General features: G+C 44.8%; 1 protein-coding gene across 1 annotated transcript in view; it reads left to right on the forward strand.

The window, feature by feature from the left end:
- The window catches only part of pof1b (POF1B actin binding protein), a 121,962-nt gene that overhangs the window by 88,854 nt on the left and 18,817 nt on the right, over positions 1-14,291 (forward strand). The window contains exons 12-13 of the mRNA XM_072505224.1: positions 4,751-4,864; positions 10,297-10,425. Coding sequence (XP_072361325.1) covers positions 4,751-4,864; positions 10,297-10,425 — 243 coding nt within the window. The remainder of the gene's footprint in view (positions 1-4,750; positions 4,865-10,296; positions 10,426-14,291) is intronic.

Raw genomic sequence — 14,291 nt, forward strand, 5'->3', positions numbered from 1 at the left:
CAAAATCCCAAGGAAAGAATACAGCACAAAATGGAACGAGTGCCAGAATCTTCGGATTGTGGGGCTGCCTAATGAGGGCCCAAGGCCGATGGAGTACTTTTTTGGGGATTTTCGCCAAATTGTTCGGGGAGGACGAGAACACCTTCCTCTTTGAGCTGGAGAGAGCTCATCAGTCACTCCGGCCGAAATCAAAAGCGAATGATGCACCAAGAACTGGGTTTAGACTGTTTTCACAACTATCAGATGAAGGAGAAGGTGTTGAGATGGGTCAAGCAGAATCGGGAGGTGAGCTGGGAATCATAGAATCTACAGTGCAGGAGGCCATTTGGCCCATCGAATCTGAATCGGCTCTTGGAATGAGCACCCTACCCAAGCCTACACCTTCACCCTATCCCAGTAACCCCACCTCACCTTTTTGGACACTAAGGGCAATTTATCATGGTCAATCCACCTAACCTGCACATCTTTGGACAGTGGGAGGAAACCGGAGCACCCGGAGGAAACCCACGCACATACGGGGAGAACATGCAGACTCTGCACACAGTGACCCAAGCCGGGAATCGAACCTGGGACCCTGGAGCAACTGTGCTAACCGCTATGCTACCGCGCTGCCCACTGGAAAGGCAGTGGTATTTGTATATATCAGGACATCAAGGTGGTGCTGGCAAGACAGCGGGCAGCCTTTAACAGGGCATAGGCAGTGCTTTACTGAAGTGATGAACGGTTCGGAGTGGTCTACCTGGTGAAGCTGAGGGTTAAGAATAACTCCAATCCATTCCTTTGAGAAGGCAGAGGAAGCGAAAGGCGTACACCAGGGCAGAAGGACTGGGACTGAACGGAGCTTGGACTTTGATTTATTATGTTTTGATTGGAAGGGGATGGTTTGGGGACAGTGGGCTATTGTGTTGGGATTTTTTTTCCCTTTGTTTGGTTTAACTGTTGCTCTTTTATAACCACGGTGTGTGTTTTAACCCGTACGGTGGACATATAATCACTCAACTATTTTAGTTCAATCAGAGTTTATTTACTAGACACAAGGTTATTTACTTAAGTAATCACGCGTTGATGCACACTAGGACTATAACTAACAGACTTAAACGACCTTAACTTAACTTCCAGGTGACCAGCAGATATCGAGTAGATATGGCCTTATCTGGTTCCTAACCTCTGGTGGGGCTGGAGTTCTTGGAGGTCGTTTGGGTTCTGTTGCCGTCCTTCGATGGATGCCGTGGGCCCTTGAATTTGGCTGGTGTTGATAGCTGTGCTGCAGTCAAAGATCAGTCGGAAAAGACCAGTCGAATGATAAAGAGTGCAGGCCTGCACTGCCTTTTAACTGGCTTGAGTTTCCCCTGCCCCTTTTGTGGATGGTCACTGTCAATCAATTGATCGGGGCGCCATCCCCTGATCAGGGGTTGTCGCATCAATTTTGGGGTGGGCAATCAATGGCCAATTCTGAGAGTGCCCCAAGCAGGGGCTTGGTGCTGCTTCGTCTGAGAGACTGTGATGGGTTAGATTGTCCTATTGGTCCTTTAATTGCCTTTTAATGGCCCTTTTGCAGGTGTGAGCTTCTGCATAAAGTCTGGGCTGCAGCTTGTATATTTGCAAATTGTAACCAAATTTCCCATCACTCTTTGTGGGAGGCCATTTTAGATGGCCACATAACATGTTTGGTTGTTTAGAAGGGTTGGGTGTGAGGCGGGTGGAGGGGTTTCTTTGTTGGCTTTTTTGGGGGAGGGGCAGGGGGGATGATTACCATTTTATGTGGCAACGATTCACTTCAGGAATCTGGGATGCAGGTGGCTCAAGATGGGGCCCGCTCCGTAAATTGAATTTAGGACCCTGGTGTTCCAGGTCAAGGCAAATTTGTTGAGCTGGGACAGCCTCCCCCTATCATTGGCAGGCCAGGTATAGGCAGTAAAGATGAATGTTTTGCTGAAGTTTTTCTTTCAAGGATGTGCTGGTTGTTTGAGGGAGTGGAAGCCAGGGTTGCGAGCTGTGTGGGAGAGGTCCGGCCACCCATGCACATATATTCTGGTCCTGTTGGAGTTGGAGAAATTTTGGGGGGATTTTTAAGCACCATGTTGGCGATCATGCACTTGGACTTGGAGCCCAGTCCGCTGGTGGCCGTATTTGGGGTATTGGAGCTGCAGACGGCGGCAGGGGCAGATGTTTTAACCCTCGATCCGCTGATTACTCGCAGGCGGGTCCTGTAGGGGTGGAGGTCAGCTTCTCCACCCTGTGCCTCCAGTGTGATGGAGTGTCTGTACCTTCCTTTAGAAGGTTAAGTTCACCTTGAGGGGGCAATTGAGGGGTTCCATAAGAAATAGATTCTGCTTACTCTTCACTTTAAAGAGTTGGTCACCGTCAGCTGCTAAGGGAGGGAGAATTTGAGAGGGGGGCAGGGGTTACAGGATTATTCTTCGAGTCGTGTGTGTAGGGTGGTAGAGAGGGTGGGGGTGTTCTTCTGTTCTTTTTGCTTTATGTTTTGTTTTATGTATAAAATATTGAAAAACAAGGAAAAATATTTTCAAAAAAAAGTTTGAAGGAAAGAATCAATTGGCAAATCTCTACAGTAGAGTTGATTTCAGCAGTCAAAGAAATGAAGAATGTAAATATATTAAACTTCTAAGGAATGCTGTGATATTTCGATCAAATTAGCTAGAGCGCATTTGATGTGATCACCATCAAAAACTGATTAAACTTTCAAGATTGGCACCGTGGCCCCATTACAAATACAACTTCTTGTGATGAATTTAATGAACTGTCCCATCAAACCAATGACGTATCTCTCAACTTGAAACACCTTCACAAGAGAATCTTCGGCAAATGTACTCAATCATTTCCCGTTTCATTATTAAAAATAATGACTTCTGTCAATAGCAGAACCATTTTTGAAATGTTAGTTCTGCATCATGAAGTAGATATTATGCGTTATCTTCAGTGGGTTATCTTGTGATAAATGGAAGCAGATACATTAACGGCGTTCAAAAGGCATCTTGACAAACACATGGATAGGATGGGTGCAGAGGGATATGGCACTAGGAAGTGCTGAGAGTTTTGGCCAAGGGTGGTATCATAACCGGTACAGGCTTGGAGGGCCGAAGCGCCTGTTTCTGTGCTGTATTGTTCTTTGTTCACCATTATGAAAAACCTGGGCTAGATTCTCCGTCCTGCCGTGCCAGATTTCTGGTTCAGCATGCCAGCGGGATGCTCCATTTCGCCAGCTGGTCATTGGGGTCTCCCATTGTGGGGCAGCCACACGCCGTCGGGAAACCCCCGGGCTGCCGGCAAAATGGAGCATCCCGGCGGCGAAGAATACAGCCCCCAGTTTCGGTGGCTATTTTGAAGATTGTCTGTGATGTTACTCCACTTTCTCTACTCTGAGGGAAGCTATGCTCGGTTGCTCATGTTTTCGCACTGTGCTTGTCAGATGTTGCACCGTGTGCGTGGCAACTGCTGAGGTTGGCGAGGTGGAAGTCTTTCAGCTTCAGCTTGTCATTTGTTTGCGGTGACACACTCTCATCTGCCCATTGTTAGAACATAATAGTTTTATTGATAGTCTGCAGGAAAGCATCATCATTTTCTCAGAAAGCTAGCATAGCCCTAAGCCATGGTAGTCACTGGAGATGATGGAGCCCATCCTTTCCACCATCAAAGAGATTTTCATTACCTCCTATTTGGCCTTGGCAGTTATTTTGAGGGATCAGCCCTTGTTATTGGAGTCTCTGCCTGCATCTTGTTTTTGAAAAAGAGGAAATATGCTGTGATAAAAAGAGACAATTACTCCCTAATATTCCGATATTGCTGATTCATGCTGCCATTCATTAATGAAATACAATCCCAGTTTGCAACCTCAAATAAAATTATTTGGCTCAGTTAAAAATTATGTAATCATCACAACAGCCTGTTAATGAAGCCATAATGCTTACAAACTGACAAGATGCATTGTTCTCTTTGGAAATTTTATCTACCTAAAATACTTCAATCTGTCTTAAATCACTTTTTGTGGAAAAACCTACCAGGCGAGACATCCTGATGTGGATGTGGCTCAATTGGAAAGGAGTACAAAACTCCCCAGAAGGGAGTATTTTTAACTTTTACTGCCGTGTGAAAAATGGGCAATAGCAACTAGTCTGTCTACTTTACATCCTGATGATCTTCTTTCCCGTTGAGCTCCAGTACAGGTTTGCGCATCAGCAGACAGCTGACCCATTGGTAAGGAAGGAAAATTGCACTTCAGCTGAAATTTGAAGGGATGTGGACAAGTAAAGATAGGTGGTTTTTTTTTTTAAAAAGGAGGGAGGGGGTGGGGTCAAAATTCCTTACAACCTTTGGACAAACTCAGAATGTTTTGTAGCAATTGGCAGCCTTTGTCAAGGCTAAAGGGGGGAGAAAGGTAAGGAATCACGAGCAAAACTGAAGGGAGGATAAACCTAATTTGAAAAATTTTAAATGGGCCCTGCCAGCATGGAATGGAGTCCACAGAATGGTACAAATCAAATCAGCGAGCTGGGGAAAATCATTTCCATTTAACGTACACTAACTGAAACCAGCCGCCACACACTTCCTTGTGGCAGTGTTACCATTCTAAACAATTGATGTAATGTGCAAAGTGTAATGCCAAAAAGACAACCTGTCTTGGGTTAATTCAAATGTTTAATTGAAGTTATTTGAATCTGGTTGAATTGGCACAGAACAGTCAGACTACAATCTGTTGCTTAACATTGACTATAATATTTGATGTTTACAGTTGTCCAGGAGCCCATCAGCCACCTCGGTAATTAATACAGACATCTCAAATAATTACTATGAAATGGTCAATAAGCTGCGTGAAGAAAAGGACAAGGAGATTGATTATTTGAGGGTATGGAAATCCTTTTCTTGTCGTCACTGTTTTTAATACATGATCACCATTTTTAAGCTTCAATTGAAAATCGCTGAATGATAAAATACAGAAGGGAGCCATTTGGTCCATCATGCCTGTTCAAGCTCTTTAAAAAAGCACCCCAATCAGTCTCACTCCCTCTGAGATCCGAGAAGGTTCACTACCCTCCGAGAGAAGAAATTCCTCCTCAGCTCCGTCTTAAATGGGTGACTCCTTGTTCTGAAATTATACCCTCTGGCCCTAGACACTCCCAAAACCTCTCAGCATCTACCCTATCGAGCACCTTGCGAATCCTATATGTCTCCATAAGGTTGTCTCTCATTCTTCTCCAATGTGTACAGGCCCAACGTACTCCACCTTTCCTCATAAAATCTCTCCACACCCGGATCAATCTAGGGAACCTTCTCTGGACTGCCTCCAATGCCAATATATCTTTCCTTCGGTATGGGGACCAAAACTGTCCACATATTCCAGGTGTGATCTAACTAGAGCCTTGTATATAGTTTTACCGGGACTTCCCTATTTTTATGTTCCATTCCCTTTTGAAATAAAAGCTAACATTTCCTTTGTCTTCCCTTTATCCTATTATTTGCTAGCTAGCATTTTGCGATTTATGCACAAAGCCCGCAATCCCTGAATGCTGCAGCTTTTTGCAGTCTTTCTCCATTTAAATAATATTCAACTCCTTTATTCTTCCTTCCCAAGTGCATAACTTCACATTTTCCTACATTATATTCCATCCGCCAAGTTTTTGCCCACTCACGTAACCTGTCTGAATCCCTCTGGAGGCGCTTTGCGTCATCCCCACCACTTGCCTTCCCACCTATTTTTGTGTCATCTGCAATCTTGGTATCCGTGCATTCACTTCCCTCGTCCAAGTCATTAACACATATTGTAAAAAATCGTGGCCCCAGCACTGATCCCTATGGGTCTCCACTAGCTACAGGTACCATCCTGAAAATGCCTCTCTATTCCCAACCCTCTGTCTTCTATTAGTTATTCTGGGCTCTTGCCCACTGATCGGAGAACTGGTGACGATCCCACGTCAGTTCAGTGGGGAGACCTGGTGGAATCGAGCACCTTTCAGGCACTTAAATGGCCACCATCAAGTCTACCCCACGCTTGAGATGGGTAAGTCTCGCCTACCAAGATCTGCCAAACAATCAGAGTGGCAGCTCCTCATGCTCCCAATGCCAGTTAATGCACCTGCCAGAGGCCCACCTAGAGTAATGTGTACAGTTCTTGGGACTGCCCCTTAGCAAGTTGTTTTGGCATGTGAAGAAGTGCAGAGCAGATTCACTGGAATTTTACCAGGTGTTACCAAGAGTTGGATTATTAGGAGAGATTACATAAAAGAGGCTTGCATTCCCTGAAGTATAAAAGTTAGGTGACTTGATTGAAGGAATTGACAGGGTAGATGGAGACATTCCTTTATTCACCGATGGGAGTCGCCTAGGACAAGGAAACGTAAACTCAAAGTCTGAACCAGGCTCTTCAGTAGAGAAGTTAAGAAACATTTCTTAACACAAAGGTTGGTGGAAGTGTGGAACTCTTTCCCACAAAAAGCACTAGATGCTCAATTAATTTAAAATCAGAGTTTAGTAGATTTTTGTTGTACATAGGTTGTGGAGACAAGGTGATCAAATGGAGTTGGGTGCCAAGCAGGCAGTGAATAGGCTCGACACCTGTACTCTTATGACTTACATTTCATGGTTCAGTTTACACATATTAAGATCTTTCACTTTTCGTACTCGATGCATTCAGTTAATGAAGATTTACTGCCAGTAACAAAAACCGCCAGAGCAGCCCTGGGGCTATTCATTGAATGCTTAGCTGATTACTTTTAATTGTAATTGTGTATGGTGAATGTGATTTGTGCTGATTTTCAAAATGTGAGCAACATTTGTACAGACCATTCATTTTGGGCAGCACGGTAGCATAGTGATCAGCACAATTGGTTCACAGCTCCAGGGTCCCAGGTTCGATTCCCGGCTTGGGTCACTGTCTGTGCGGAGTCTGCACGTTCTCCCCGTGTGTGCGTGGGTTTCCTCCGGGTGCTCTGGTTTCCTCCCACAGTCCAAAGATGTGCGGGTTAGGTGGATTGGCCATGCTAAATTGCCCTTAGTGTCCAAAATTGCCCTTAGTGTTGGGTGGGGTTACTGGGTTATGGGGATAGGGTAGAGGTGTGCGGTTGGGTAGGGTGCTCTTTCCAAGAGCCGGTGCAGACTTGATGGGCCGAATGGCCTCTTTCTGCACTGTAAATTCTATCTATTTCATGTTCTCCTCTTCCCAACCCATAATCAAAATATCTGATTTGCTAACTTTGCCGAAAACAACGTAATGGTGTTAATTATCTGTTTGATTTTGTGACTGTACTTCCAAACAATATACCCCAACAGTTGCTAGGATAATAATAATAATCACTTATTGTCCCAAGTAGGCTTCAATTAAGTTACTGTGAAAAGCCCCTAGTCGCCACATTCTGCCGCCTGTTCGGGGAGGCTGGTACGGGAATTGAACCCACGCTGCTGGCTGTGCTCTGCATTACAAGTCAGCGATTTAGCCCACTTTGCTAAACCAGCCCAGAATGGACAAAAACCACAATGTTATTTAATTTGTAAGACTGTGAGGAAAGGATACTTCACTCCAGCAGTGACTCCACGCACAAATAGAGATATGGTATATTAAAACAAACTTTATTATTAACACAGTATGAAACTATCTTTAACATCATACAAGAAATATCTTGCAATTACTAGTTAAACAATGCTTAACAATAAAATGATATGGCGATGCCGGCGTTGGACTGGGGTGAGCACAGTAAGAAGTTTTATAACACCAGGTTAAAGTCCAACAGGTTTGTTTCAAACACTAGCTTTCAGAGCACTGCTCCTTCCTCAGGTAAGACTTCTTACTGTAACAATAAAATGAAACACTTTAACCCCTAACTGTTATCTTTGTATCTCTTATCAAGCAAAACCCCCCTCAAGTCAAAATCCACTTTTAAATACAGTTAGCAAACACAGGAGTTCTTGCTGTATAGAGATACCTTAGCAAAAAAGCTCTTGTTCTGTTCTCAGCAAAATATAAACTGAAGTTCAGCACCTGGCTGCTTCAGTCCCTGGCTCCTCCCATGAATTATATCATCTCTATCCCACTAACTGGATTATGACCATCTTACAGAGGCTAACCACAACCCTCCATTATCTACACTGCAGGGAACCTTCTTTCTTCAAACACAATAGAGTTGGCACAGTGGTTAGCACTGCTACCTCACCGCTCCAGAGACCCAAGTTCAATTCCAGCCTCAGGTGATTGTCTGTGTAGAGTTTGCACTTCCTTCCTGTGACTGCGTGGGTTTCCTCGGGGTGCCCCGATTTCCTCCCACAGTCCAAAGATGGGCAGGTTAGGTGGATTGGCCATACTAAATTGCCCCTTGGTGTACAAAAGGTTAGGTGGGGTTACAGGGATGGGGTGGAGGTGTGGGCTTCAATGGGATGCTCTTTCCAAGGGCTGGTACAGACTTGATGGGCCGAATGGCTGCCTCCTGCGCTGTAAATTCTGAAAAATTCCATTCGCCCTATTTAGGTAAACGCTTTACATGATTGGAATGAATGATGATCTTTTACAATGCTTTATTCACCCCTTCTGTAGCCACAGTTGTTTAAACCAGGATATTTTAAAAACCTTACTGCCGTAGAGACATACACACATTAACCCAGACTATGGGGTGGCATGGTGGCACAGTAGTTAGCACTGCTGCCTTATTACACTAGGAACCCAGGTATGATTCTGGCGTTGGGTGACTGTGTTGAGTTTGCACATTCTCCTGTGTCTGTATGTGTTTCCTCCGGGTGCTTCCGTTTCCTCCCAATGATCAAAGATGTGCAGACTAGATTGATTGACCATGCTATATTGCCCATTAGTGTTCAAAGATGTGCAGGTTAGGTGTGGTTATGGGTTTACGGGGATAGGGTGAGGGAGTGGGCCTAGGTAGGGTGCTGTTTCAGAGGGTCGATAAAGACTCAATGGGCCTAATGGCCTCCTTCTACACTGAAGGGATTCTATCTGAAATTCCTACAGTCATCACAATAGCTTTTTAAGAAAATATTTATTTGTTGAATAATTTCACCTAGGTGCATTGTTATGCTTCACTTGTCCTTCGTTTCTTATTTCAAATTCTGTTGCAGAAACTGCTGCATCTCCTGAGTAAGATTTACTGGGCAGTGTGAGAGGCCAAATCGAAGCACCCAACCTATCAGCTTTTCCTGCATGGGCTGGTGGTGGGTGGACATCCAAAGCCCCCCACACCCCGGCGTAACTCGCTTCAGCTCTTGTCTTTTTATCTCAGTCTCTCACCCATCTCACCTCTTCATTGGGTCCTGCCAGCTTGCTTCTAGCAAGACCCCAGGCTCACCCTCCATTCCAGATCCAGAACCCCACACCTTCTCAAGGGGCCTTGCTGCAGCACTGGCAGTGGCTACTGCTCTCAGTGACACTGCCAGTACTAGAGAGATACTAGCCTCTGACTGGCTAGCAGTTCTCGGAGGTGCAACTTTCTGTTGCTGAGGCACAGTAGCCCTACCAAAACATGATTACTGGCCAGTCACCCATTTAATAATTTCTGTGGGTCAGCTGTTGAGCTCATGGGCAGGCTCCCAAAGTACCCCCGTCCTTTTTAGCTGGGGTGGGGACTAAGGCACCCTGTTTAAGTTCAGCCCATCATTACAAAGAAACATATTTTCTAACCTGACTTGTTCTCCCAATCCAGACTGATACCCTTGTTGAAGAATTATTTTTTTTTAATGTGAGCTTATGGGATGTGAGCTTTTCTGGGTAGGCCAGCATTTATTGCCCTTCGCTAATTGCTGTTGGGAAAGTGGTGGTGAGCTACCTGAAATGCTCTCACCTGAAATGCTTTCATCTGAAATTCCCCCCCCCCCCCCCCCCCGCACCCAAATGAAGTGTGTTTTTCCCCAACCTTATTTATTATGATCCTAATGATTTACATTTATTTTTAGAACATCTATATCCAAAACACATCTCTCATCCATAAGACCCATTCCTTGCTTCCATTCCCACCAAAGTGTTGAGCACCCAACTTCCACTACTGGCCACCATGCTATTGGATGTACTTCCTTCTTCTCAGTTAGACTTATTGGGCTGAATTTAATACTCCCCACTGCTAGATTTGAAGGTTGGGGTGGGGAGCCCTTCCCTTTCAAGACCATAATCATAAATCCCATCCTCAAAACCCCATGTTTGACCCCTTTGTCCTTGCAAACTACCACACAAAGTCTTGATCCTACTATGGACAGCCTTGATCCTACTATGGACAGCCTATCTTCAACAGCCTGATTATCATCCAGACCAGACTTTTGTTTTAATGTAACATTTTGTTCTTTTTTTAGTCACAAATCGGCACCATGAAACGTGAAATGTCTTCAGGACATGACCATTCCAGCAGCTTGAATATTAAATTGGTGGAATACAACCACAGCCTGAGTGAGAAGGATGCCATCATTAAACAAAAGGATGAGGTGAGTAGTATCACATGACTTCTCTTTGATTTCATTGGCACTATCAAGCCAGATTAAGAATGAATTCAGCACTGAATCAGCTATGGAACCAACACACAGTATTGTGGCTCTGGGTCGGCATAGCAGTGTTCTATGGAATGCAGTCTGGGGGTGGGTGACTGAGCAGTTTCCCCATGTAGGTCAGGACCAAAGTTAGAATTTAGAGTCACCAACTGAACATTGAGTGCTTGGCAACAGTCTGATAACAAGGTACTATCAAATATGCCTGACGTCACTTTGCTGGCATCAGTCCAAACTTCACCAATACTTTGTGTCACTAACAACTGCCACACGCACTATAGTGAGGGACAGTAGAGTGGAATTTGTAATAGAATTGCTCATTGTGAGACTCTGTGGCATAGGCCTGTGCAGTGAGCCCCCTGTCCTTTTAAAGTAATTTTATGGGATGTGGGCATCACTGGCTAGGCCAGCGTAGATGGTGGGCAGGCTTTGAGTTACCTGTTGCAGAATTACCAGCAAGCAGCCACAGTGTTTATATGGCTGGTCCAGTTAGGTTTGTGGATACTGGTAATCCCTCCCAGGAAGTTGATAGTTGGAGAAGCATGCTACTTTTCAGCCCGAGCCTGAATGTTATCTCTGTCTTGCTGCATTTTGGCGCAGACTGCTTCAGTATCTGAGGAGTCGCAAATGCTTCTGAACATTGTGAAATTATCAGCGAGCATCCCATTTCTGACCTTTTGATGGAGGGAGGATCATTGATGAAGCAGCTGAAAATGCATGGGCCGAGGTCACTACCCTGAGGTACTCCTGCAGGGATGAGGTGATTGACCTCCAACAACCAAAACCATCTTCCTTTGTGCTGGGTATGACTCAAACCAGTGGAGAGTTTGCCACCTGGTTCCCAGCGGCTCCTTGATGCCACATTTGGTCAGATGCTGCCTTTATGTCAAGGGCAGTCAGTCTCACCTGTCTGCTGGAGTTTAACTCATTTTCTTTCAAGTATAAACCAAGGCTGTAATGAGCTCAGAAGCCGAGTGGCCCTAGCGGAAGCCGAACTGAGCATCAATGTGCAGGTTGTGGCTGTGTAAATGCCAATAGATAGCATTTACACCACCCATCACTTTGCTGATGATAGTGAGGAGACTGATGGGGCAATAATTGGCTGGGTTGAATTTGTCCTGTTTTTGTGGACATGACATATCTGAGCAATTTTTCATATTGTCAAGTAGATGTCAGTGTTGTAATTGTACTGGAGCTTGGCTTGGGAGTGCGGCAAGTCTTGGAGCACAATCTTTAATACTATTGTTGGAATACTGTCGGGGCCTATAGCCTCTGCGGTGTCCAGTGCCTTCAGACATTTCATGATATCACCCGGAGTGAGTCGAATTGACTTAAGACTGGCACTTGTGATTTTTCACAGAATTGTTACACCTCCGAAGAAGGCTATTTAGCCCAGTATGTCTGTACTAACTCTGAATGAGCAATTCACCAAGTGCCGTTCTCCCACCTGTTCCTGTGCTCTGCACATTCTCCCATTTCAGACAACAGCCCGACTCTTTTCTGCTTTGTTTGAACTTTCCTCCACCACGGTCTCAAGCAGTGCATTCCAACCTTAACCACTCGCTGCTTGAAATCTTTTCTTCTCATGTCGTTCTTGTTTCTTTGTGTCCTCTCATTTTCAATCCTTTCACAAGTTGGAACAGTTTCTCCATGTCTACTTTCTCCAGACCTCATGATTTTGCATGCCTCTTTCAGATCTCTTCTCAGCCTTTCTTTCTCCAAGGAAAACAGTCCTAACTTCTCCAGTCTATCTTCATATACTGGGGATCTCGGGAGGAGGCTGAGATTGATCATTCACTCGGCAATTCTGGTTGAAGATGGTTGCAATTGCTTCATCCTTATCTTGTCTCTTAGGGCTGAATAACTTTTTTTATTGATTCATGGGTTGTGGGCTTCGCTGCCTAGGCCAGCATTTATTGTCCATCCCTAATTGTCCTTGAGAAGGTGGTGGTGTGTGGCTTTCTGGAATTGCTGCAGTCTATGTGGTGTATGTACACCCACAGTGCTAGGGAGTTTCAGGATTTTGACCCAGTGACAGTGGAAAAAACTGCAACATATTTCTAAGTTGGGAGGGTGAGTGGCTTGGAGGAGAACTTCCAGATGCTGATGTTTCCATGTATCTGCTGCCCTTTTAGATGGTAGCAGTTGTGTGTTTGGAAGGTGCTTTTTAAGCAACTATGGAGAGTTCCTGCAGTGCATTGTATAGATGGTACACACTGCTGCCACTGTTCTTGGGTGACGGGGGGTGAGTATTTGCGGAAGGTGTGCCAATCAAGCAGGCAGCTTTGTCCTGGATGGCATCAAGCTTCTTGAGTGTTGTTGGAGTTGCACTTATCCAGGCAAATGGGAAGTATTCCAACACACTCCTGATATGGACAGGCTTTGGGGAGGCAGAAGGTGAGTTACTCAATGCTGGACTCGCAGCCTCTGTCCTGGTAATGTGGCCACAGTATTCATATGGCTAGTTCAGTTCAGTTTCTGGTCACTAGTAACCCCCAGGATGTTAATAGTGGGGGATTCAGCGATGGCAATGTCATTAAATGTCAAGGGGTGATGGTTAGATTCTCTCTTGTTGGAGATGATCATTGCCTGGTACTTGTGTGGCATGGATGTAACTTGCCACATGTCAGCCCAAGCCTGGATATTGTCCAAGTCTTGCTGTATTTGGACATGGGCTGCTTCAGTATTTGAGGAGTCGTGAATGGTGTGAACATTGTGCATAGTTCTGAAGTCCGATCAAATGATAGTGCAGGCTCAAGGGGGTGAATGGTCTACTCCTAATTAGTGATTATATGTCATGTGATGCATAATTTAAGCAGGCAGGTAACTTGGCAATCCGCTTTTGTAATTTAGGAATGTGTGATAACATTAAATCTTGTACACTCCATTTTGTGGAAGCTGAACGCAGCAGCAGGGACTGCCAAACTTTTCGACATTAATTTGAATCTAATACCAGGAAGTTGCCATGGTGCAGTGTGACTGCTAATTTGTGAATGAGCATGGTGTGAGCACATACTGAAGGTGTAATTTCAGGAAGCATTCAGCAGCTAACACTGAAAGACCTAGCTTATTGGAAGACCTAACAAGCAGGTAATCAGACTCCAACTCTCAGCCACACTTCGAATTAAAAAGAGTGGGGCAGCACAGTGGTTAGCACTGCTGCCTCACGGTGCTGAGGACCCGGGTTCCATCCTGCGCCCGGGTCACTGTCCGTGTGGAGTTTGCACATTCTCCCCGTGTCTGCGTGGGTCTCACCCCCACAACCCAAAAAAGATGTGCAGGGTAAGTGAATTGGCCACGCTAAATTGCCCCTTAATTGGGAAAAAAAGAATTGGGTACTCTAAATTTTTTTTTAAATGAATACGAGTGAAACGGTATCAAAATTGAAAAAAGACGAGGAGAAGGAAACATTATGCAAACTAATAAAATTGTGTCAGAAATTTTCAAAGTAAGTTAGCCAGGATTAGGTTAATGTATAAGAAGCAAAATCCTGTGGATGCTGGAATCTGAAAGAAGAACAGAGGATGCTAGAAAAACCCAGCAGGCCTGGCAGCATCTATCAGGAGAGAATCAGAGAGTTATCATTTTGAATCATAGACCCTTCATTGGAACTGAAAGGAGGGAGAATGTTAGAGCAAAAGAAACTGCAACAAAAAGTAACAACTTTAAGAACAAACGACGGATGGACTGGTGTGAGAGGGGGACAAAGTGTTTTGCATTCAGACAATACATGTATGGAGTATTAAAAATAGAGAGGAGGTTCAAGATGGAGGAGAAAGATCAAAATCTAAAGTTGCTGAACTCAA

Source organism: Scyliorhinus torazame, chromosome 5, assembly GCF_047496885.1.
Source record: "Scyliorhinus torazame isolate Kashiwa2021f chromosome 5, sScyTor2.1, whole genome shotgun sequence".
NCBI lineage: Eukaryota > Metazoa > Chordata > Chondrichthyes > Carcharhiniformes > Scyliorhinidae > Scyliorhinus > Scyliorhinus torazame.